Source organism: Prionailurus viverrinus, chromosome E1, assembly GCF_022837055.1.
Source record: "Prionailurus viverrinus isolate Anna chromosome E1, UM_Priviv_1.0, whole genome shotgun sequence".
In the NCBI taxonomy this organism is placed as follows: Eukaryota; Metazoa; Chordata; class Mammalia; order Carnivora; family Felidae; genus Prionailurus; species Prionailurus viverrinus.
The window spans coordinates 20,766,107-20,791,168 of record NC_062574.1 but is presented as its reverse complement, the minus strand read 5'-3'; the positions used below and the strand labels follow the sequence as shown (position 1 = coordinate 20,791,168).

General features: G+C 49.6%; 1 protein-coding gene across 1 annotated transcript in view; it reads left to right on the top strand.

The window, feature by feature from the left end:
- The window catches only part of ASIC2 (acid sensing ion channel subunit 2), a 268,403-nt gene extending 246,639 nt beyond the window's left edge, over positions 1-21,764 (top strand). The window contains exons 4-10 of the mRNA XM_047834046.1: positions 7,482-7,632; positions 9,650-9,706; positions 11,092-11,245; positions 13,875-13,966; positions 17,462-17,541; positions 18,985-19,053; positions 20,860-21,764. Of these exons, the coding sequence (XP_047690002.1) occupies positions 7,482-7,632; positions 9,650-9,706; positions 11,092-11,245; positions 13,875-13,966; positions 17,462-17,541; positions 18,985-19,053; positions 20,860-20,961 (705 nt within the window). The 3' untranslated portion in view covers positions 20,962-21,764. The remainder of the gene's footprint in view (positions 1-7,481; positions 7,633-9,649; positions 9,707-11,091; positions 11,246-13,874; positions 13,967-17,461; positions 17,542-18,984; positions 19,054-20,859) is intronic.
- The last annotated feature ends 3,298 nt before the right edge of the window (positions 21,765-25,062 follow it).

Genomic DNA, 25,062 nt, shown 5'->3' with positions numbered 1-25,062 from the left:
AGAATGGGCAGTAACTTCAGCAGCTGCCACTGAGGGGAGACAGACTTGATATCCAAGTACAACCAAGTTGGAGAGACTTCATAAATACCTCACACTTGCCACTGAAATGCCAGATGAGTCATTCCGCAGGAGTTAAGATCACATCCCAAGACAAAGGGCATAGTCCAGAATCAAGGGCAAAACTAAAATATGCCCATCCATAAACAGAGCCTAAATAGTCCTTCTAAGACCAAACAAAACCAGTGATTCACCATTGATTTAACTGCCTGTTAGAACAAAACTCAATACTATTCAGAGGAAGACAACTGACCCAGAGTCACTATAAAGAGTTATTCGCAACATCCAGGATACAATTAAAAAAGGGTTATGTCGGGGCGCCTGGGTGGCTCGTCGGTTAAGCATCCGACTTCCGCTCAGGTCACGATCTCACGGTCCGCGAGTTCGAGCCCCGCGTCGGGTTCTGGGCTGATGGCTCAGAGCCTGGAGCCTGCTTCAGATTCTGTGCCTCCCTCTCTCTCTGCCCCTCCCCCGTTCATGCTCTGTCTCTCTCTGTCTCAAAAATAAATAAACGTTAAAAAATTTTTTTTTTTTTTTTTAAAAAAAAGGGCTATTTCCAGGGGCACCTGGGTGACTCAGTCGGTTAAGTGTCTGATTTCGGCCTAGGTCATTATCTCACCGTTCCCAGGTTTGAGCCCCACATCACGCTCTGTGCTGACAGCTCAGAGCCTGGAACCTGTTCTAGATTCTGTGTCTCCCTCTCTCTCTCTCTCTCTCTCTCCTCTTCCCCCATTCATGCTCCGTCTCTCTCAAAAACAAATAAACATTAAAAAAATTTTTTTAAGGGTTATGTCCCCTATATATAATCAAAAATTACTAGACATATGAAAAAAAGAGGGAAAATATGAAAAGAAAAATAAACAACCAGTAGAAACAGATCCGCATATAGCCCGTGTTGGAATTAGAAACAGTAACTTTAAAATAACAATAATATGGGGCACAATAATAACAATAACAATAACAATAATATGGTGGCTCAGTCCTTTGAGCATCTGACTTCAGCTCGGGTCATGATCTCACAGTTTGTGAGTTCAAGCCCCATGTCAGGCTCTGTGCTGACAGCTCGGAGCCAGGAGCCAGCTTCTGATTCTGTATCTCCCTCTCTCTCTCTCTCTCCCCTCCAACTCTCTCTCTCTCTCTCTCTCTCTCAAAAATAAACAAACATTTTTAAAAATTTAATAATAAAAATAAAATAACAATAATAAACATGTTAGGGGCTCCTGGGTGGCTCAGCTGGTTAAGTGTCCTACTCTTGATTTCAGCTCAGGTCATGATCTCACAGTTCATGAGATCAAGCCCCACGTTAGGCTCTGCACTGACAGCACAGAATCTGTTTGGGATTCTCTCTCCCTCTCTCTCTGCCCCTCTTCTGCTCTCTCTCTCTCTAAATAAATAAATAAATAAATATTTTTTAAGTATATAAAAATAAAATAACAATGATAAGCATGCTAAACTATTACAGACAGATATAGATGATGAGAAACTTTTAGGCAAGATATGAAAACTTTTTGTAAATGTCAACCTACACCTTGGGACTGGGTGGCTCAATTGGTTGAGCATCTGACTTTGGCTCAGGTCATAATCTCACAGTCCGTGAGTTCAAGCCACACATCAGGCTCTGTGCTTACAGCTCAGAGCCTGGAGCCTGCTTCAGATTCTGTCTCTCTCTCTCTCTCTCTCTCTCTCTCTCTCTCTGCCCCTCCCCCACTCATGCGCTGTCTCTCTCTCTCAAAAATAAATAAACATTAAAAAAAAATTAGGGGCGCCTGGGTGGCTCAGTTGGTTAAGCACCGACTTCAGCTCAGGTCATGATCTCACAGTTCATGAGTTCAAGCCCCGTGTATGGCTCTATGCTGACAGCTCAGAGCCTGGAGCCTGCTTCAGACCCTGTGTGTGTCTCCCTCTGCCCCTACCATGTTCATACTCTGTCTCTCTCTCTCTCCCCCCCCCAAAAATAAACATTAAAAATTTTTTTTAATTAAAAAAAATTACATACCAACCTACACCTAAAATATACAATTACCTGAAATTTTAAAAATATTGGATGGTATTATGAGAAGATTAGATAGAAAACAATAAATGAACACCAAACTTGACGGCAGGTTAATAAAAATTATTCAAATGAGACACAAAGAGAAAGAAAAAAGACTGATAAAAGTGAACAGAGTTCTACCCATGATTTGTGAAACAGTACCAAGCAAACCAGCATGCATATAAATAGGATCCCAGAAAGAAGAGAGACAAAGAATGGAGGAGAAAAATAATTGAAGAAATATTGGCTAAAAATTTTTCAATTTTGTTCAAAAATATCATTCCACAGATTCAGGAACCTCAGTGATCCCCAAGCAGGATAAATACAAAGTAAACCACGTCTGGTATGATGTAGTTAAAATCCTAAAACAACAACAACAACAACAACATCTTAAAAGTATTCAGGAGAGAAGAGGCATAATACATAGAGAGGAGCAATGAAAAAATTATGACTGATTTCTCATCAAAAACAGGCCAGAAGATGATGGAATACCCTTGAAATGGTTGGGGGGGAAAACACATTACAAGCTGGAATTCTACACATGGCCAAAATATGTTTCAAAAATAAAGACAAAATTAACACTTCTTACAGATAAATGAAAATGGACACCATTTACCACAAGTGAACTCATACTAAAAGAAATAATAAAGAAAGTTCTTCTGCCTGAAGAGAAATGATAGCACATGGAAATTCAGATCTACACAAAAGAATGGTGAACAGGGAAAATGATATACATGTGGGTAAATATAAAATGTTTTCTTTTTTTCTTAACTTCTTTGAAAATTAATGGGATGCTTAAGGCATAAATAGTGACAGTGTACCCACCATGGTGTTTATAACAGATGTAATAGTAAAATATATGACAGCAATAGCATAAAGGACAGGAAGGGATGGAAATAGAATTATATGTGGAGTGGTATTATATTAATTCAAGATAGATTCTGATAAGGATGAAAACTGTAAATCCTAGAGCAACAAGTTAAAAAAATAATAATACAGGGGCGCCTGGGTGGCACAGTCGGTTAAGCGTCCGACTTCAGCCAGGTCACGATCTCGCGGTCCGTGAGTTCGAGCCCCGCGTCAGGCTCTGGGCTGATGGCTCGGAGCCTGGAGCCTGTTTCCGATTCTGTGTCTCCCTCTCTCTCTGCCCCTCCCCCATTCATGCTCTGTCTCTCTCTGTCCCAAAAATAAATAAACGTTGAAAAAAAAATTAAAAAAATAATAATACAAAGAGGTATAAATCAAAAGCCAATTGAGGAGATGGAATGATCACCTAAAACAATACTCAGTTACCCCAAAAGGAGTCAAGGAAGGCAGAACAAAGGAAGAAATAGCAGTGGGGACAAAAAGGAAACAAAGAGCAAGATAGTAGACTTCAACTTAACTGTATCAAAAATACTATTAAATGTAAATGCATTAAACCCTCCAATTAAAACACAGAGATTGTCAAGGTAAAACAGCAGTACTCAAATAGGCTGTTTACAGGAAATGTACCTTAAATATAAAAATATTCTGATGGGCTAAAAGCAAAAGGTGGACCAAAAAAAATTAAAGAATGGGAAAAGATAAACAGTAAGTATAAGAAAGCTGGTATGACTATCTTATACAAAGTAAACCTCAAGACAAATATATTGCATGAGATAAAGAGAGTTATTTCACAATGATAACAGAATCAATCCCTCAAGAAGATATCGTGATCTTAAATGTGTAGGTGCCTCATGGTAAGTTTCAAAAACACAAGGGGCAAAAATAGCCCTAAAGGGAGACATGGACAAATCTATAGTCCTAGAGAGTTGAACACTTCTCTCTCAGCAATTGATGAATAACTAGACAAAAACTCAGTAAAATTATAGAAGATTGGAGCAACACTATCCAACAACTTGACCTAATTGCCTTTTATAAAACACCTACACCAACTATTACAGAATACACATACTTTTCAAGTGCACATGAAACATTCACCAAGATATACCATACGCTGCACTGTAACTCAATCTCAGTAAATTTTAAAGGAACATGGATAGTATGTTTCCTGATCAAAGCATAATTAAATTAGAAATCAAAAACAAGGAAAGAGATAACACCAGTTACTAATATCAGAAACGAAAGACAGGACGTTACTACCAATTTTTCAGACATTTAAAAAGTGATAAGAGAATATTATACACAACTGTATGCTAATAAATTCAACAACTTAGATGAAATGGACAAATTCCTTGGAAAACAGCACAACAGAACCACCACAAGAAGAAATGGGAAGTCTGAATGTCTCTAAATCCACTAAAGGAATTGAATTCATAATTAAAAATCATCACACACACACACACCATCACCAAGTCCAGATGGCTTCACATTTAGGACAGGAATGATACCAAGCCTACACAAACTGAGAAAATAGAGAAAGAGGAAAGGAAACAATTTATAATTTTGTTTATGAAGTTAGCATAACCACAATACCAAACCTGACTGAGACATCACAAGAAAAGCAAATTAAATACAATATAATTCATGAGCATAGACACAGAAATCTTCCACAAGACATTAGTAGGTTAAATACAGCAACAATATAAAGAGGATAATAAATAAACCATGACCAAGTGGGGCTTGTGCCAGAAATGCAAGGTGGGTTCAGCATCTACAGATCAATCCGTATCATTCACCATATTAACAGAACAAAGGAGGAAAATCATGTGATCATCTCAGTAGAAACAGGACACACATTTGTCAAAACTCAAAACCCAGTAAAGGTAAAAGTGCTCAGCAAACTAGAAACAGGAGAGAACTTTCTCAATCTGACAAGGGCCTCTAGGGAAAAAAATATATATATACCTAACACATTTAATAATGAAGTAATGAACACTTTCCTCCTATGATCAGGAACAAGGTAAGGATATCTTCTCTCTTCAGTTTTTTCCAACGTTACACAATATACAGTTTCTGGCCAATGCGCTGAAGCAAGAAAAAGAAATAAAAAATAAAGACCAGAAAGGAAGAAGTAAAATTCAGCAATAAAAAGGAATGAACTACTGAGACATGCATGAGCATGAATGAATCTTGGAAACATTCTGCTGAGAGAAAGAAGCCAGACACAAAAGGGTGCATGCTGTATGCTTCTATTTATATAAAATCCTAGACCAGGCAAAGCCAATTTATGACAGAAAGCAGATCGGTGATGGCCTGAGGGCTGGGGAGGGGACTTTGGGGGGTTAATGGAGATGCTCCGTATCTTGATTGGAATGCTTGTTACCAGGGTGTACACGCTTGTAAAAATTCATTAAATTGTCCATTAAAGTTGAGACATTTTATTATTTGTAAATGACATCTTAATGAGGGATTTTTAAAAGTAGGAAAAATACACACCATTAAAAAAATGAAAAGTCAGCCCCAAACTATGGGAGGTAGAGAGAAAATATTCTCAGTACATGCTATCTGACAGGGGACTTGTATCCAGAACATATGGAGAACTCTTACAGCTTGATAATAAAAGTAAAAAGTAAGCAAGTTGTTTTAATGGGCAAAAGACTTGAAAAGACATGTCACAAAAGATAATATATGAATGGCCAATTAGCACATAAAATTGCACTCAAGATCATCAATCAGCAGAGAGCCACAAATAGAAACAACAATGAGATATAACTATACCCCTACATGAATGTCTAAAATTAGAAATGTGGACAAAATCGAGATTGGGCAAGGGTACAGCATAACTGGAACTCTCATACGCTCCTGGTGGTAATGAAAGACCGTACTAGCACTGTGGATAACAGTTTCACCGTTTCATATAAAAAGTTACCCCGAGACCTATTTAACAAACCAGCTATTCTCCTAGCCGGTTACCTAAGAGAAATGAAAGTATGTGTCCAAAAACTGAACTGACTTGTCCATAAGTGTTACCAGGGACTTTTTCATAATTACCCAAAACTGGAAACAATCCAAGGGCCCGTCATCAGGTGAATGGATACAGATTGTGGTATATTTATACACTGGGAAAACATTCAGCAACTAAAAAAAAAAATGAACTAAGGCACACAACCGTGTGGATAAATCTCAAAAACATTATGTTGAGCCAAAGAAGCCGGACACAAAAGAATACTCAGTGTTGGTTCTCATTTACGTGAAGGTTGAGAACAGCCAAAGCCAACCTATGGTGGTAGAATCCGTAACAGAGATTGGCTGGGTGGATGGGTGGGGGTTGATTGGAAAGGGAGAGGAAGGAATTCTGTGGGGTGATTTTCAATGTCTTGGGTCTTATGGTGCCTGGGTGGCTCAGTAGGTTGAGCAACTGACTCTTGATTTTGGCTCAGGTCATGATCTCATGGTTGGCATCAAACCCCACGTCCAGCTCTATACTAATAGTGCAGGACCTGCTTAGAATTTTCTCTCTCTCTGCCCCTCCCCTGCTCACATGTGTGCACACACTCTCAAAATAAATAAGTACACTTTTTTTTAAATGTCTTAGGTCTTGATTTAAGTGGTAGGTTCACAAGTGTATACATTTTTTTTTTAATTTTTAATGTTTATTTACTTGAGAGAGAGAAAGCAGGGGAGGGGCAGAGAGACACACACACACAGAATCCGAAGCAGGCTCCAGGCTCTGAGCTGTCAGCACAGAGCCTGACGTGGGGCTTGAACTCACAGACCGTGAGATCATGACCTGAGCCAAAGTCGGACACTCAACCAACTGAGCCACCCAGGCACCAGTCAAGTGTATACATTTTTTAGAATTTGTTGAACTGTGCTCTAAAAATATGCATTTTGTTGCATTTTTTTTCCCCAATTAAATAAAAAAGATAAATACAAAGGATTTAGTTCGGGGCTTCACACATAAATGCTCACAGCCATTCATTTCCCTCGCCCTTCACCTTCCCCAGTCCCAACAGGCATGTACCATAGGCATGACAGCATTCGATGGACATTGGACCTCTGAGAATAAGGACATTTTCCCCAAAGGAGTTCATCCATAGCATGACACTGGAGGAGTGCTCTAGTCTGGGCCACAGATCATAAATAACATTGATTATGCCATTTCTTCCTGGACCCTCTGAAGGTTCTGGCCTCCAAGTCTAGGTCTGGGGTCCCAATGTTCCCAGCCAAGAAGGTAGAATTTAGTTGGGTCATTCCAAGTGTTTGGAGATGACAAAGTATGGAGGTAGAAAGACACGTGGCAAATGTAAGAGACTTTGAGATTGGCATTTATGGGAAGGTTATACAAGACAGGAAAATGAGTATTGGAGGCAGACGTGGAAAGCCTATGAGGTCAATGGAGCTAGATTGTCCTGTAGCAGATGGTCAATAATCGTTTGTTGATTGAATAAGTAAGTGAATGAGCTATTAAGGCTGTCGATGCTGAACCTCCAGGGCTGACTGCTGCCTCCACCTTCCTGTCTTGCAGCTCACATACCTGCCCCCACCGTGGGGTGAGTGCCGATCCTCAGAGATGGGACTCGACTTCTTTCCTGTTTACAGCATCACCGCCTGTCGGATCGACTGTGAGACGCGCTACATCGTGGAGAATTGCAACTGTCGTATGGTGCACATGCCAGGTCAGTGCCAAGGGACAGCCTGAGACCTTCTGTGCCCTTCTCACCCTAGCGGGAACCACTGTACCCACCCATGAGGACCCACAGGGATGCTGTTCTGGGAAAGGCTAGTACTTGGTCCCAAACACGTGGACGGCAGATGGAAACAACCAGTCTAGCAACCAGGGCAGCATCCTGGTGTCCAGAAGTGTCCAGATGTTTAAAGAATGCCCCTGCCAGTGCTCAACGTGTTTGTTAATTGTTTGCTGCTCTTACCTCCTAGGGTTCAGTGTCCAGGTATTGGAGCCCTTGCAATTCTTGAATCCTGGTGTGGCACCTGTTCAAACATCCAGGTGTCTGTTGCGTTCATCCAGATGGTTTCCTTCTCGCATCCAAATGTCTAGCACTCTTTCAGATGAGGCAAAAGTCCCTCAGCTGGCAAATAGATGCGCATGTGCTGATATTTCTGGTGTCAGACTAACAATGCATGTAGCCATCTTATTAGAGGTAGTCGGCTAATCAGAGGCAGGAGCACGAGGGGTGGGGTAGGGGTGCAGGGGAGGGGGCATGGCGTGAGGGCTAATTCAAGCATGAAGAGTTTGGTTTCGCAGCAGAGAAGGAAGGATGACAAGCTGGGAGGAAGGGACCTTGGCTTCTAATTCAGATTCCTCCACTTATCTGCTGTGTGACCTGGCCCAAGTTACTAAATCTCTCTGTTCTTACCTTCATTATCTCTAAAATACAATCATTAGTTGTTAGGAGGATAAAATTAGGCTAAAATAGAAAAGTGCAAAGGTCAGTTGTCATTTTATTAGCACATGCGGAGAGGAACCAAAAGTAGTATTGACTGATGATCTACTATGTGTTGGGAGCTTTGCTATCCTATTCAATGGCTGCCATTTCATAGCCATATCATACTTTATTTAAGTTTATTTAACTAAATCCTTATATGAGACATTTAATTCATTATCAATTGTTTTCTTTTATAACCAATGCTCAGATTTAGCTTATAGCTAAACTCTATTTCATCAGTAATCAGTAAGTTTTTCTAGAAATCTAATTGTATAATTGTTGATCTTTAAAATTGCCTCTGAGCTTCCCAGAAGACAGAGCAAAAAGAGAAACACCAGTTACATTGTTATTGTTGGAAAGAAGGAAGCATACCAGCTCTCAGCTCTTGAAAAGGGTGTTTAGGGAAATAGTAAGGAAAGGACATTGTGGTAGGTTTAATTTTAGCACCCGGAAAAAAAAAAGGCCGGGCCCGGGTTTTGGGGGTGGCGGGGCGGAGGTGGCGTCTGGATTTCTACTGAGAGACCATAGAGAAGGATACAGCACTGGTGAATGTTACCTGCCTGATGCTCAGACTGGATCACCAGCCAGTAAGGTTCCCCCATGGAACCTGAGCCAAAAGCAAGCAGTAGAGGTTTTAACCGTTCTACCCATGACATTCTTACTGGCATCTCTGTTACCGAATTAAGGGCAAGAAACTTACAAAGTGGGGCTTGTTCACAGACAGCAGAGGTGTGGCCCTGGCCTCGGGGTCAGACTGGTCAGACCAGTGTATTCAAAACCCATCTAGATCACTGCTAGCTCTGATGTCCTGGGAAGGCAGGATACTTTAACCTCAAGACTCTCAGGGGTGAAACAGACACAGTATTTCCTATTTCCGGAGGTACCCGTGTGAGTTAAAGGCGAAGATGTGTGCCTGGAGGTAGAGGTGCTTTCTGCCAGTCTCTACTTTCAGCCACCAAGGCTTTCTCACCTGTCACCCACCTGAGCTAGTTGGGCCAGCGCAGCAATCTGGGAGAAGTTAGCTAGGCAGACCCTATATTCACCTGCCCAAGCTCCCAGAGCAGAGCAGACCTAATCCCCTGGCTCTGGGTACACTGCGCCCCCACTTGCCCCCAGCTCTTATGGGTGATTCCCTTCTGACTGCAGGGGGACTGCTGCTCCTCCCCGGTTGCAGGATGCATTCCCTTTCCCCAGCCCACGAGGGAGGGGTTGCTGCCTGAGTACGTCTCCTTGTGTCTCTTCTTTGCAGGGGATGCCCCTTTCTGTACTCCTGAGCAGCACAAGGAGTGCGCAGAGCCTGCCCTAGGTCAGTACTGGGGGACAAAGGGAGCGGGAGCTGAGCTTGAGACCTCAGAGGTGTTCTGGGTGTGGGAGAGATAGGGCGGAAGGGGCACCGGAGGGGGGGAGGAGAGGCTGGCTGGGGCTGCAGCACTGTAGGAGCTGGAGAGGAAGGTGGAGAGGAGGCAGGAGAGAGGGAGGGGAGGAAACTGATGCAGGCAGATGAGGGCTGGCGAGGCACTGGGGGAGTGAGAGGAAGTAGAGAGGTGCGGTCGAGAAGGGGTGGGTTTCAGGGGAATGGAGAGCACTGGGGAGCACAGAGGAAGGGACAGAGATGGAGAGAGGATGAATGAACAGTAGACATCCGGGTGGGCACCGAAGGAGGTAGGGGAGGGGGGAAGGGGCAGCCGCTGTGCATTTCCCCCTCCTCCTCCTCCGGCTGGGTGCTCGTGGGTTGGAATAACTGCTGGAATCCCCCACTGGAAAACTTCAGGTGCAGGAGATCCGACAAACAAGCCACAACCCCAAAGCTAGACTCACTCCACCTGCCTGCCTCTCTCTGCACCTGGGAAGTGGTCTATGATCAAGACGAGCAGAGAGCATGTTTAAATCATAGGGACTCAAGTTCGTTCAGCAGCTGCACTTGCTGGAGCTAAGCTAGGACAGCTCTGGACTCCTGTGTCCAGATGCTTCCAGAAGGACTGATCGTGGGGGGGGGGGGAGGCGCCGGCCTTAAAGAACAGTGAAAGATGTGTACAAAGACATCTCTCCTTGGAGTATGGAATCCCATGGGTACACTGCCATGATCAGAGAGACGGAGGGAAGGAAGTGATATCTTTAGCCACCCCTTCCTAAGGTGAAGACAGGAGCAGAAAAGGTGCGGGAGGTTGCTTCTAGGGACAGGAACTGAGAATCTTTGCCTGCACCCTACCCCAGCAGGCACCGGAGGCAGGCTCTGGCTAGGAAGGAGCCTCAGAGGGAATACCACTGAGCCCTGGGTTTTAGATAAAATGTTCTCTCATGTTTGCCCGTGACGGGAGGCCCACTTTGTGGATGAGAACACTGAGGCTAGGAGCAGAGAAGGCTCTGGGAAGCTGAAGGGGCCAGGACTCCTGTGGAACCCGTTCTCCAAAAGTGGTGCCTTTCAACAATTTTTAAAGGACAACATAACAATAAAGGAAGTGGAAGGAGAACAGGACCAAGAGAGACACACAGAGTGGGCACTTTTCACGAGCGCTCACACCCTCACCAACCTATAGCCAAAGCCCAGCTCCCCTCATCTCCACAGCCCCGCCCCTCACTTCCCGGGGATGGCCCCTCCTCCCAGCTTCCGCGCCCCCACCTCCCCCGCGGCTGGAACCCGGGGGCCCCGCCCCCACAGCTGACTAAGCCCCGCCCCCCTCTCCCCCGCAGGTCTGCTGGCGGAGAAGGACAGTAATTACTGTCTCTGCAGGACACCCTGCAACCTGACCCGCTACAACAAAGAGCTGTCCATGGTGAAGATCCCCAGCAAGACGTCAGCCAAGTACCTCGAGAAGAAATTCAACAAATCAGAAAAATATATCTCGTAAGCTCAGTGGGCACCGGTAGGCAGAGGGAGAAGGGATGGACCCAGGAGAAACTGGGGGCAGTCGAGGAGGAGGGCAGAGGGAAGCTCCGTTTGGCAGAACTGAAGTGACCCTCGGCCGTGTGCCAAGCTCTGTGTTTAGGACTCAGAAAGTGAAGACAAAGATGTTTAAGAAGCAGCCCCTCCCCCAGCCTTTAAGGAGCTTACAGTCTTGAGAGAGGAGCGAACGTCTGAATGCTTTACAGGCTGATACAGGCAGGAAGGGAGGCTGGTTGATTGCACCTCACATGGGGTTGCCCTCAAGGAAAGCTTCAGAGACTTTAAGTTTATTTCTTTATTTTGAGAGAGAGAGACAGAGAAAGCGAGCAGGGGAGGGGCAGAGAGAGAGAGAGAGAGGGAGAGACAGAATATCAAGCAGGTTCCGTGCTGTCAGAGTCATGGAATCTGATGTGGGGTTTGAATTCCCCAACTGTGAGATCATGACCTGAGCGGAAGTCAAGAGTCAGAAGCTTGGGGGCGCCTGGGTGGCTCAGTTGGTTAAGTGTCCAACTTCAGCTCAGGTCATGATCCCGTGGCCCATGAGTTCCACTCTGTGCTGACAGCTCAGAGCCTGGAGCCTGCTTCAGATTCTGTGTCTCCCTCTCTCTCTGCCCCTCCCCCACTCGCACTCTGTCTCTCTCTCTCTCTCTCTCAAAAATAAAATAAAAACATAAAAAAAAATTTAAACAAAGGAGTCGGAAGCTTAATGTACTGAGCCAGTCACGTGCCCCAGCTTCAGCGATCTTGTTTAAGAGGATGTGTAGGAGTTTTCCAGGCAGGCTTGCACATTTCATTCCCTCCACCCAGAATGCTTTTCCTCTCGCACTTTACCCACCTGGTTCCTCATTGTGCAGGTCTCCATTTCAAGGTCATCTCACACAGCTAAATTAGTTCTCCTCCTTTTCAATCTCTGTCCAAGCACTCTGGTGTTTTCCTTTGTGGCATTCACCTAAGGGTGTCATTTCCATGCTCTCGTGTGTGTGTGCCCCACTAGACAGAAAGCCCCCTGAAGGCTGCAGCCTTTCCTTGTGTTCGCTGCTGTGGAGGGCTGGCACAGAGCTGGCATTCAAAAAAATGTCTTTTAACAGAATAAATGAATGGAAGTCTTGGGAGCAGAGGTGTCCCAGGACAGGGCAGACAAGAGAATGGCCAGAGGGAGCTGGGACAGGTGAATGTGTCAGAGCAAGAGGGCCTCGTCTCCCTGGGGGACAGGGCATGGATTTTATCCAAAAAGAGGAGGGGGCCTCTGATGAGCTTCAAGTAGGTGACAGCCTCAACCGTGTATTTTAGACCACTGCTCTGCAACAGAACTTTCTGCCATGATGGCAGAAGCACAGATTGTGTATCTCCGAGGACCAACAAGGGAGCCACTAACCGCATGTGGCTAGTGAGCATTTTAAATGTAGCCTGGGTGACAGAGGAACTGAAATGTAATTATTTTTAACGCTTTATTTATTTATTTTGAGAGAGCACATGCAGGGGAGGGGCAGACAGAGAGGGAGAGAGAGAGAGAGAGAGAGAGAGAGAGAGAGCGCCCCAAGCAGGCTCCTCACTGTCAGCACAGAGCCTGACTCGGGGCTCAAACTCACAAACCGTGAGATCATGACCTGAGCCAAAACCAAGAGTCAGCCGCTCAACCAAAGGAGTCACCCAGGCATCCCTGAATTGTGATGTTTTCTAGCAGTTTTAGAAAGATCCTTCAGGGGGCAGTGTGGAGGACAGAAGGGAAGCCAGAAGAAAGGGAGGCGGCCTGGTAGGAGGCAGTTGTCATCACCCAGGCAAGCGATGGTGACACTTACTTTGAACAGCGCCTCGGGGAGCCCTGCATGAAGAGGAGGATTTGCTTCTCTCTCACCAGCCGCTCCCTCCTGCCACACGGCCACCAGAGCCCATCCCGGGGCAGCTCTGGCTCAGCCGGTTGCAAACAAGGGGCGCCGAGGCCACTGTGACCAGCGTCGCAGGAGATGGAGAAAAGGAGGTGCCAGGCCCTGCTGCTGAGCCGACGTTCTGCCAGCAGCGATGACTTTTCCTGCCAAGATGTGTCTTGTTAACACACCTGCCTAAAAGAGGAAAAGGGAACCCCCCGGCCAGATATAGATTTGTTCCTCCCTGAGCCTGGCAGCTGATTTGGCAGTGTGAGCGCACGGGCGTCCCACTAGGACAACCTTGTTATAAATCCAAGTAGGAGCATGGCGGGGGGCTCTCGGGAGTGGGTAGAGGCCACCCGGGAGGTCAGCTGGGGCAAGCAAGGCAAGAGAGTGAAGAGCTGGTCAAGAGAGTGCTGAACTCACCTGCAGGTGGGGAGCCAGGAAGACCCTGTGGGGGGCCCAGAGACCTGGAGGCCAGGTAGGACTCGTGGAAAGCTGTCCCAAAGAGGGACAGCTGATATGTGCCTCCAGAGCACTGGGCTGGGGGTCAGGGCTCTTGGTTCCAAGGTCAGCTCTGTCGCTGACCAGCTCTAACTTTGGGCTGGTCATTTCACTTTCCTGGGCCTCAGCCCCTCCCTCTGTCAATGGGAAAGCTGGGTTGGATGGCCTGCGTGGATCCTGATGGTCCTCACCATGTATGGTACTGGATATTCCCTCTGCAGAGAGAACATCCTCGTTCTGGATATATTTTTTGAAGCGCTCAATTATGAGACGATTGAACAGAAGAAGGCATATGAAGTTGCTGCCTTACTCGGTATGTCGGTGTCGGTGTCGGTTTGTCGGCACGAATTTCCACACGTCATGGCAGGGAGTGAGGGGGAGTGGGCAGGGGGTAGGCAGGCAGACAGCACTCTCAATGTGCTAATTACGCCCTCTGTCCCAGAATGGGAAGGCCTCTGGTGTGGCGGAGGTTTTAGGCTCAGCTCATGCCCCAATTTAAGCCTCAGCTTCCCCATTGACACAATGATGCAAGTGAGCTGAAAGGTCTCTGAGGGCCTTCCCAGGGCTGCCCCGTTGGACTCTGCGGTCTTCTGCCCCCAGGTTGGAGTGACAGTCCCGGGCCGCAGCGGGAAAAGAGCTGTCCAATGGAGGGAAGGCTGAGCTTTGGGTGGTCCCCAGGCAGTGAGTGTGAGTGTGGGACTGGAAAACAACATGGCAGCACTGGGGCCAGATGTCCCCCCTGGATTGAGAGTCCTTTGTCAAACACAAAAGAAGGGTCACACATCCCCAGATGTCTACAAACCTGACTGCTGCCCCCACTCAAGTTCACATCAGCTCCCCTGGCCGCACCGTCAAATAACGGATGCAGGGAGTTCCGTTCAACCCTGCCCCCCCGCCAAACTCACAAAACCCCCGGGGGTGGTCAGTTGAAAGACCTGTGCCTTGGGTCCTTCTCCCAACTCCAGCTCACTCTCAAGAGAGGACATGATGCTGTCCCTACAAGGAGAATTAGCCGCTGTTGTCCCTGTGAGTTGGACAGAGAGTGGTATCCTGGGGGAGGTGGGTGGCAGGTGTAGAGGGAAGTATAGAGGTTCAGAGCCAAAGACTACTGCATACCAGCTCCGAGAATGTGGGCAAGTGGCCTCACTTACTGGACGTCAGGCCCCTCATCTGTGAAATGGGTCTAATAAAACTGCTTGATGAGTTCATTGTGATGGTTAGCCGGGGTAAAGCCTCAGCCCACAGAAGGTCCATAAAGACTAGTTTCTGGTACCTGGACAGTCACCATGCCAGAGACCTAGGGCCCCCGCTGGTGATTCCAGGCACGATGTGAGCATTTCTGCACCTTTCCCAGGCGACTGAAACTGGGCCACAGCTGGGACCCAGTTGGGTTAAGGTGGCTGTCATTTGGGTCTCAGACGCTGTTGTGGCCAAAAGGGACTAAGCCAAGACTCTAATGTCCTGGGCCAGAGGTAGAGGTTATGCTCCAGACATGTAGACCCACTCACCCTGCCTCTGTCACCTCATTTCTATTTTTTTCTTTTTTTGAGAGAGAAAGTGTGCGTACAAGCGGGGGAGGGGCAGATAGAAGGAGAGACAGAATCCCAAGCAGGCTCCACGCCATCAGCGCAGAGCCCGATGTGGGGCTCAAACTCACAAACTGAGATCACGACCTGAACCGAGATCAACAGTCTGACGCTTAACCAACAAGCCACCCAGGCATCCCTCTCCTTCATTTCCTAAAGAGAACTCAAGACAGGGCTCTCCCCATCCCCCCATATAGGCTCACAGCTCGCTCTCTCTCTCTCTCTCTCTCTCTCGCTCTCACTCTCTCTCTGTCTGTCTTACACACACACACACACACACACACACACTGAGAAGGGCCTGAGCTCTGAATCTGTCAGAAAGGATAGCTCATCTCTGCATCTGATATGAGGATGAGATGTTCCCAGCATCTTGTTCCCACCCAGAATAGCCTGCTGAGAAATCATGCTGCCATCTGTGCCTCCCGTGACAAGAGTGCGTGCCGCTCGCAAGCACTCAGTCCCCAAGCCCGTTGGGCCCTTCCCTCACCGCTGCGCAGCCCGCCCTCACCCCAGCGCACACCGCACAGGCACTCATCCACACACAGCACACCCCGCCCCAAAGCGCACACACACGCACACCATGCTGAGCCACGCACACCAGTGCACGGTGGCCCAGACCCACAGACTCATCACACACACCTGTCCGTACACACACAGGTTCCGCACACTCAGACGCACTATGCCCACCCCCACAAAGCCGCACTCACACACACTTAGACACACTCAGGGTCCCCACCCTAGACGTAAATAGCCACCTGCGTGAAGCCATCGACAGCCAGACATGCTGCTTCTACTAAATAAGCATGCGCACACGCAGAGGACACTCACACACACTGCACACACGTGCAAACACACACCTCACACCTGACATGAACACCTGTAAGAACCCACTCCCCAGTAATGTCCCCACGAAGGGCATCAGAGAGGGCAGGGGGGAGAGGAGTGAGGGGAACCGTTGGAGCCCAGCTCCAAGCCCACCCAGGAAGAGCCCCCTTCCCGCCCTCTCTGCCTGCTCACCTGGGACTGTGGTTGTCTGACCCCACTCGGCCATAATCAGGGATTGTAATCAGAGAGGGCAGATGTGGCCAACAGAAAGTTCTCAGACCACGAGGTCAGCCCGGTGCACCCCCTTTCCCAGGCGCTCTCCCCGCCCAGCCCAACAGCTAACGGTCTCAGAGGCTTCAGCTGGCAAGAACCTCACAGTTCTCTCCTCCACTCCCCTCCACCACCAAATGTCCTTTGAAGGCAAAGCTACTGAGAAGGTCAGGGGTTATCAAAACCACACAGCAGGCTGGTGGCCACACTCCAAACGCAGATACTCTGAGCCTTCTGTTCGACCACGCTGACTTCCAGAGCCAAGCATTTGGACTTTTGGGGGGACCCTTCGGGATCTGATAATAGCTTCTCAAATAGGGACTCTCCCACTACAAATGCCCAGGTACACTCATGTAATGTTTTGCATTCATTTCCAAAGGGTCTCCAACTGTCCGCAACTCCCACAGGAGAGTTGTTCTCAGACCCTGGTGGGTTGGAGAATCCCCTGGGAATTTAAGAATCCTGACTTCCAGACCCCAGAATCAGAGATTCTGATTTTATAGATTTGGGGCATGTCCAGGTATCTACACTGGGGGGGACCTGAAGACCAGTCAAGAAACACTTTGGTCAATGGGCCTATATACTCCCCAGCAAGAACATCTACTCTAGGAAAAGACCAAATTGAGCATTTACTTTGAGGTGGGGGGGCTAGGGGGATGCTTCCTATGACCTTATCCCAAAGGTGAGAGGTGCCCTGAGTTGGCCCTGTGGGCCTCTTCATGATTGGGAGGGTAGGAAGGTCTCTTGTGCCATTGTTTCCGAGACCCACGCCCAAGGCACCTGACACATGAGTCTTGGGCTCCATTGCCCTGTCCCCAGGCCAAGACCACACACTTCTTGTCTCTATTCCCAGCCCAGAGACAAAGCGAGGCTTTGAGTGTGGTTCTGAAGGTAATTGAATAAGCCCATTAGCCTGTGAGGTCTTACAGTAGGCCCTCCAGTAAGCATTTGGGTTAATTCCCATCCACACTGGGTGCTGTGCAATGAGGGAGGGAGTTGTCCAGGGCCTGACCTACCTAAGGCCCAGGCTCCCCGTGGAGGGAGGTCTGGTTTCTGAGTTCTTTGTTCACTCCTTCCTAGAAGGGCCATGAGTAAAGCCAAATCTTTGATCTTTTCTCTCTCTCCAGGTGATATTGGTGGTCAGATGGGACTGTTTATTGGTGCTAGTATCCTTACAATACTAGAGCTCTTTGATTATATTTACGAGGTAAGACTGGGGTTGTTCGTGGGGAAATGACCGTATGCTGATACTCTCATCCTACCCTGATGCATGGGGGAGAGGGTGGCCTCTTTCCACCCAGAGCCCGTTTTCTCCTCCCTGTCCGCAAATACTGTCTATCACCAAGTCCTAGGCAGGGAGGAGGGGGTGGGTCCAAGAGAGACAGAAGCCACAGTCCTATCCCCAGGCAGCTGGGAGATCCGTGGGCTGTCCACACTTGCAGGAAGGGAGAGGAAGCATCGAGAAGGAGAAGAGCCAGAACTGAGGCCAGCTCTGAGCCCCTCCCACGCAAGACCAGCTGTGGTGGCTTCATACGTGTGTGTGTCTGCACCCACACACTCACAGCACATGCACACGCATACCCCCCACACACACACACCACTCACACACCCTGGTACCACTCGTAAATACACACACACACACATATATATACTACGTTCACCCAGCAGACACACACACACACACACACACACACACACACACACACGCATGCACACATGGGCCCTCTGGGTGGCCCGTCACCTGAGTAGTGCCTATCCTGGTGCAGGCAGGCTTAGAGAAGTGGCATTTCCTGACGACTTCATCAATTCTGAGGAAGCAGGAACAAAGGCACACAGGCCATTTCTGGCTGTTCACAGCCAGAGATGTCCCCTCAAAAGGCAGCTGGAACAGAGCCTCTGAAAGCATCTCAAACAATAGACAGCGGCTTCTGGCTCTGAGAATTCCTTTGCTTCTCAGCCTTCCCTTCCCACCCCGTCTCCCCTGCGTCCTCCAGAGCTGGGCTGGCTCCAGTGTCTCCAGAATTCCTAAGGGGGTTCCTCAGTGTCCCCAGGGCCACCAGAGTTTTGCTCCAGCAAGAAGAGCTGGCACAGCAGTGTCCTGCCTCCCAGAGAGGGCCGTCCTTGGCCAAAGGCCCCTGGGGACCATTGTGGGGAGCTGGAGGACCCTGAGTACCAGGGTCCTCTGGAGTGCCACATTCCCCCTCCCGGCATGGTGACCTTGTTCCCCAAACCCAAGTCACCCACGGCCAGATCTCATTCTGCTTTGCTTATTAATTTTGGGGAAGAGTTGTTTTAAAGTTACAGAAGTTGCATCCTGCCAAGTAACATGTTTAATAACTGCCCCTCGTTGCTAGGAATTGAATGTTATGAACTCAGGGGGGGCCCTGGTCTTACGAACAGTGGGGCTCTCAGGCCTGGAAAGTGATTGGTAATCTCCTCCCCCAGGCCCAGCCTCAGAAAGGGGCTCCCAGGCTGCTCATCCACACGCTCCTTCCACAAGAGAAAACGGTCCCCGTGCCAGAAGGGGCCTCCTGTGACCTCCTCCAGGATCTACCTCCTGCACCAAAACCTCGCTTCAGCCAAAAGATTGGGCAGGGGCTCCCAGAGCTGGTCGCTCTACCTGACCAACCCTGTCCTGATTTTCTTGCAGCTGATCAAAGAGAAGCTCTTAGACTTGCTTGGTAAAGAAGAGGACGAAGGGAGCCACGACGAGAATGTGGTAAGAGCAGCCTGTGTGCTCTAGGTCGCTCTGTTCTCTGCTTTTGTGGGGCTGCTTGAGACCAGATGTCAGGGCCTGGGCGGGGGAGACACGCCTTAACTCAGGTTGTCCAAGGACACTCCCACAGAGCCCGGGGCTCTCTCTGACACCCATCCAGAGCCTGATAGCAAGCCATGGATGTAGCCAATACCTGGCCCAGTCTAGCTTCTCCAGGGCTGGAGCCTTACAGCTCTCATCGCGTGCCTTGGGGGAAGCAGGGAGGCTCCGCTCCCTTACTCTCAGGGTGTCAAGGTGCAAGTGAGGACGTCACTGGCGCTTTACTCCTTCGGAAGGGGACGCGGAGCTCGGGGCCCCGCGAGGTTGTTACCCACGTAACCACCTCCTAGTGCGTTCCAAGTACGCGTCAGGCTCCATGCTGCAGGCCATAAGCGTACCTTGTCATTTCAGCTGTGCAGTTACCCTGGAGAAAGGTCTGTTCTCTCCACTTTGTATTTGAGGCAGTTGAGGCCTAAAAGGTCAAGGTCACCCAGGCGATGAATGGCAGAGCCGGACGCAGAGCCCCCCTGATCGCCGTCCTACTCTGCCTCTCTTCCCTCGAGCGGCCAGTGAGGCCCCACCTCTTATGGCTGTGTGCTCTCCTTCCCAAACTCAGTCTGCTCCTGGGCTCTGGCCTCAGCTGCCTGGTACAGGTATCTCTGGCTCTTCCCGGTTGAGACTTCGCCCTGAGAATGCCAGGCCCGTGAGGCAGCCACCACCCCCCTGGAGTCAGCAAATCCAAAGTGATCCAGCCCCTTCCCCCCAGGAGACCCCCGTTTCTGCTCCAGATGCCATGTCTCTACCCATCTCCCAGGCGAAAAATCTCTGCTTAGGTTCTTCCAGGCCCCTGCAGCCTCTGTTGAATAGAAACCAGTGTCTGTTGAGGGGAAGGCAGCATGGAAGGGGCCGGGGATCTGCACTCAGGTTCCTGCTTCCCAGCTCAGTGCCTGAGGGCAGGTGGGTTACCTCCCTGAGCACCTGTCGAGTCACAGGCACCTCAGGGACTTGTCATTTGCATTAAGTGGGACCATGCCTGTAAAGCAGTCAGCAGTGCCTAATTTATAGTAAGTGCTCAGCCTCTGTCACCTCCCCCCACCGCAGCCCTGTCCTCATCAGATCTCCCCCACATTCTTGGCACAGCCTCCTGGCTGCTATCTCTCTGCTCCCATCCCTCCCAGCCTCCAGCCCTCCGCGGCATGGGAGTCACCGGGAAAGCTCAAGGCCCCCCAGCCCCACCCTGTCCAGGGACCCGAGACTGCCAGGGTCCAGCCTAACCCTAAAGGTCCACTGGGGAGCCCTGACTACTCTGGTTCTGGCTGGTTGGGGGCCTCCCCACTTCCTCCTAGGCCTCAGCAATTGGCACCCCATGCCCCCAGCCTGGTCCTCCTCTACCCAGAAAGGCCTCAAGGGAGGACCCCAGGAGGAGGACAGGAGGGAACATGCTCCTGCCTCGGAGTTAGAGAGCACTCAGAAGTAGCTTTCGGTGACACATCGGGGCAGCTGCTAAACCCCATCACCAGGGCACCCGGTCCCTACCCTCGGGGCACCTAAGTGGGCAATGGTGAGGATCCTGAAGGCAGCGAGGCCCCACCAGCCTCGGGCCCCGCGACAGCAAGCCAGCCCCTGAGATGTCTGGGGCAGGGGCCGTGGTGCCCTGGGAGAGCCCACAAGCAGGGGCCACAGTTCCCAGGGCCTAGGCTGGGCTGCCAGGGGCATCATGACAACATTTTGCAGAATGAATATCAGCACCCCCTATCTCCTTGCCTCCAGAGCACTTGTGACACGATGCCAAACCACTCTGAAACCATCAGCCACACTGTGAATGTGCCCCTGCAGACGGCCCTGGGGACCTTGGAGGAGATTGCCTGCTGACAGCCCATGGACCACCCGGCACCCTCCCAAACAGACCTTGAGGCCCAAGACCCAGGACAGGGGACAGCAGGCTCAGGTGGGATGGCCCCTGATGACAGAAGGAAGCAAGAGCCCCCTATGCACACATAGCAAACTATCTGCCAAAACCTCGCTGTGGCCACGTCTGACACGACGCGTCCTCGGGCCCCGCCGTGCGTCCCTCTTAGGAGAAAAGAGTCACACTCTGGAACTGTCCGAGAACCAACCTGCCATCACATCTCACTGCCAGATGTATAAAGCACCTGCATGCTGAGACTGCTCGCGGCGCCACCCCCTCGTCCGTCTCTGTTCATGACTCTCCTCCGTGCGCTTTCCGCCGGCCACTCTGCAGTCCTGCAGTGGGACCAGGCTCCAGCCCCAGAGCCACCCCGTGGCCACGCTGGAATCGCGACGGCACGGTCAAGAGGAAAAGCTCAGAACTCTCAGCCACGTCCGGTCCCTGTGTAGTTTGTGAAGGTTCTTAACCTGCCCACAAACCCCTTTGCCCGAGCCGGCCTGTGGGCTGACCGGGGCCACCCCCACCCCCGTCCCAGCACCTGGTGGAGGCAGGGCGGCCTGGGCGACTCCAGCGCTCATCCAGGGGACCTGCGTCATCCTGCTGTCCTCGTGACCCGGCTTGTACAGTCCAATTCTGTTTCTCTGGGGGTGGGGGCTTGTTTTGTCTGTCTGTCAGAGATCTGTTCTGTTTTGTTCCATTCTCCAGATTTGGGTTTTGATGTTCTGAGGTTTGGTTTGATTTGGTTTCTCCATTTTCTCTGGCGTTTATTTATTCGTGCTTCCGGTCACGGTCATATTAAAAGCTGGTCTTGTGGAAACAGCCGAGTCGATGCTGCCTTTCCCCCCATTACTAAGGTCTCGCTCCCCAAAGCTTTTGGGAAGGGCCAGGCCTGCCGGGTTAAAACCCACAGATTATAGCCATGGAAAGTCTCCTGCAACCACGCTTACCTTTACAAAGTGTATGGAGGGTATGCACTTACATTCTATTTGAAGTCTCTGAACACTATTGATTGCAACCTTTAAACGATCTCATGACCACTGATGGGTCACAGCCTGCGGTCTGAACAACATTGCCCTGGACCATAGGCGTGTGGCTCGAAGAGAACACCGCCCAGACCTAAGAACCATGAAGGAGGCCTTCCCGTCCCTCTGCACTTCGGTCCTGACTCCTCTCCCCTGTCAGTGAAGTCGGGCTGGCCTCCCTCCCACACACCAGCCTTTCCGGAGGCTCTCTGCACCCCACCTCCTCATCCCCCTCAAACAGACCTGCTTGTCCCTGCAGAGGCCACACTGGCTTTCCACCTCGCTCCCGCTACTGCTGAGAGGATGTCCAGGCAGGATCGGAGGGTGGAGGTGCCTAGTGGGGAGGTGCCTGCTGCGGCAAGAGAGAGCTTCCTGTCCAGGCAGAATCTGTGTCTTCACGGCATCATGTTAATTCCAAGGGGATGGTGCCTGTAGCCTAACTTTCCCTTTCCCCACTCCCCCATCACTACCAACTCAAGGTCTCCCGTAAAGCCTCGTATGGTTGGCGCCTTCCTCCACACGCACAGATGCGCAGAAAACACTGCCTGGCCCTTGCTCTACCTTCCAGTCTCTCACCATCATCCTCCCTCTCCCCGCCTCTCCCCTGCCCGATCCACGAGCACAAGGAAGAGGTATTTCCCCAGTGACCAAATGAGAAGAACCAGGTAGCAGGAGCTAGGAGCGCCCGCCCCGTCTCCTTCTCTCGGCAGCTGTGCTCTCTGGACTCAGTTCCCTTAATTTGAGGATGAAAATAATACTGTACCCATGTCTTCGCAGAGGATCTCCGGAGGCCCCTTCAGACTTGAGGCATGTGAGGCTCTGCTCGCCCTGCGCGGGGGGACAAATCAGACCAGCCACGCTCACACACACGGTGGCCAGGAGGCAGATGGGACACAGCATCCCTGAGATGCCTCCTCCCAAGCACCCTTTCAGCGCGGGGATGCGCAAGGCTGTTGCCAAAGCTGGGCTTTAATCCTTAGGGACTGAGTGCAAGGTTGCTGGAAGGTGCCCTGTTTTAGTTTTCTGTCGCCGCTGTAACAGGTTACCACAAACACGGTGGCTTAAAGCACAGATTTATTGTCGCTGGATTCTGGAGGTCAGAAGGTGGACACAGTTCTCCCTGAGCTAAAATCTAAGTGTCAGCAAGGCTGTCTTCCTTCCGGAGGCTCAGGAGGAGAAACCGTTTCACCTTTTCCAGCTCCCAGAGGCCACCCACGTTCTGTGGCTGGTGGCCTCTGCCTCCATCAGCCAACCTGGCAATGATGGGTGGAGTCCTTACAGCACACAACCGTGACCTCCTGGGTCACATCTCCCTCTATCCCAGACCCTCTCCTGCCTCCCTCTTCCACTCTAGAGGGACTCTTGTGATTAGATCAGGCCCTCCTGATAACCCGTGATAATGTCCCCATCTCAAGGTCATTAACTTAATCACACCCTTCAAAGTCTCTTTTGCCATGTAGAGTAATATATTCACAAGTTGCAGGGATTAAGATGTGGCCGTCTTTGGGGGCCATTATTCTACCTACCAATGGCCCTTTGGACCATATAGACTATAGCTCTCATTTTCCAAATGAGCAGACCCGGGGGTGGGAGGGTGGGGAGGGTAGGTGATGGGTATTGAGGAGGGCACCTTTGGGGATGAGCACTGGGTGTTGTATGGAAACCAGTTTGACAATAAGTTTCATATATTGAAAAAAAACAAAAACAAATGAGCAGACCCGGGAGAGGCGGGGAGGGACTTGCCTTGTGTCACACAGTGAGTCGGTGGCCATGCCAAAGCTATACTCCCAAGCTCCCAGGCTCATAATTCCATTCTAGACCCACCAAGATGACACAAAAAAAGAAGCACTGAAAGTAATCATTTTTCCAGACTTTCCCAGGGAGTGTGGAAGTCCCTCTCCTTAGACAAACACATGCCTCACTGCATCAGGCTGGAAAATATCCTACTGGTGCCTAGACTGTCAGATACAGAGGAACAGCAAATGTCCTCAGGCTGCTCCCATCGGGGACAGGAACAAATGAAATTTCTAATCAGTGAGTTGGGAATCTATTGGAGGTTTCTGCCTTGTTCCACTTTAACAGTTTCATAAATGTTTTAAAAATCTATATCTTAAGTTGCAATTTGAACTGCTTCATTGGATTTCTGGCTTCCTTTAAAAAAAAAAAAACAACTTCAGATCAATCTGTGATGGAGCACAGAATATTCTCATGGATTTGGATTGCTTCATGGCTCACCTACGTACACACCCCTTCCGATTTGGGGATTCTGGTTTTGTTCATCTTGGAGCAGGCCTGCATACTGAACCAGTTTAAAGGGAAAGAGACAGGAAATTCGAAAGAGTAAATTAATAGCCAGCTGCTGATTGCTGTTAACCAGTGGTTAACCAAAGACACAGTTGTATGCCTGAATTCTTGGGAGGGGCGAGGTGGTTTTTTTCTTATCATTACAAACAAGTAGCCATGTGTGTAATCATTTCCTTAGTGAAGACCCGGGGACATTTGGTAGACAGAAGAGACTTAGGGCTGTGGCACATTTCCAAGAGTGGCCCAAAGGATGAGAAGAAGGCCGGGCGTTTGGAACAGTCACCAGTCCAAACCACAAGGTAGAATTATCAGTGACGTCAAAGGGCCAGATCGATCAATCAATCAATCGATCGATCAATCAAATAACGGCACGTAACCTCAGAAATAGAATCAGCGGAGTTGGCTGCAGTCAGGGAGAGGAAAGGGAATAAGCCGTTCTGTGAGTACAGCCATGCCAGGGACTGAGCTGGCTGCGGGCACACTGTTGCTTTGTTGTTTTTGGCAGAGAGAAACAGAGTTATTTTATTTTCCTTTTTCCAGCTTGCAGCTATTTTTGTAAGAGTCTTCATGAGCATGCCTGGTGAGAAAGGTTCACAGAGGGTCTCTGGAGAAAGGTTCTTGGTGAACTGGGAAGGCGAAAGGGGGAGGTAGACACCACCCAGGGGCGTGATCTTGGTGGGTACCTGTGTTCGCTCAGGGGAAGCTCAGTTCGGCCTGCCTAACCCTAGAGACCCAAGG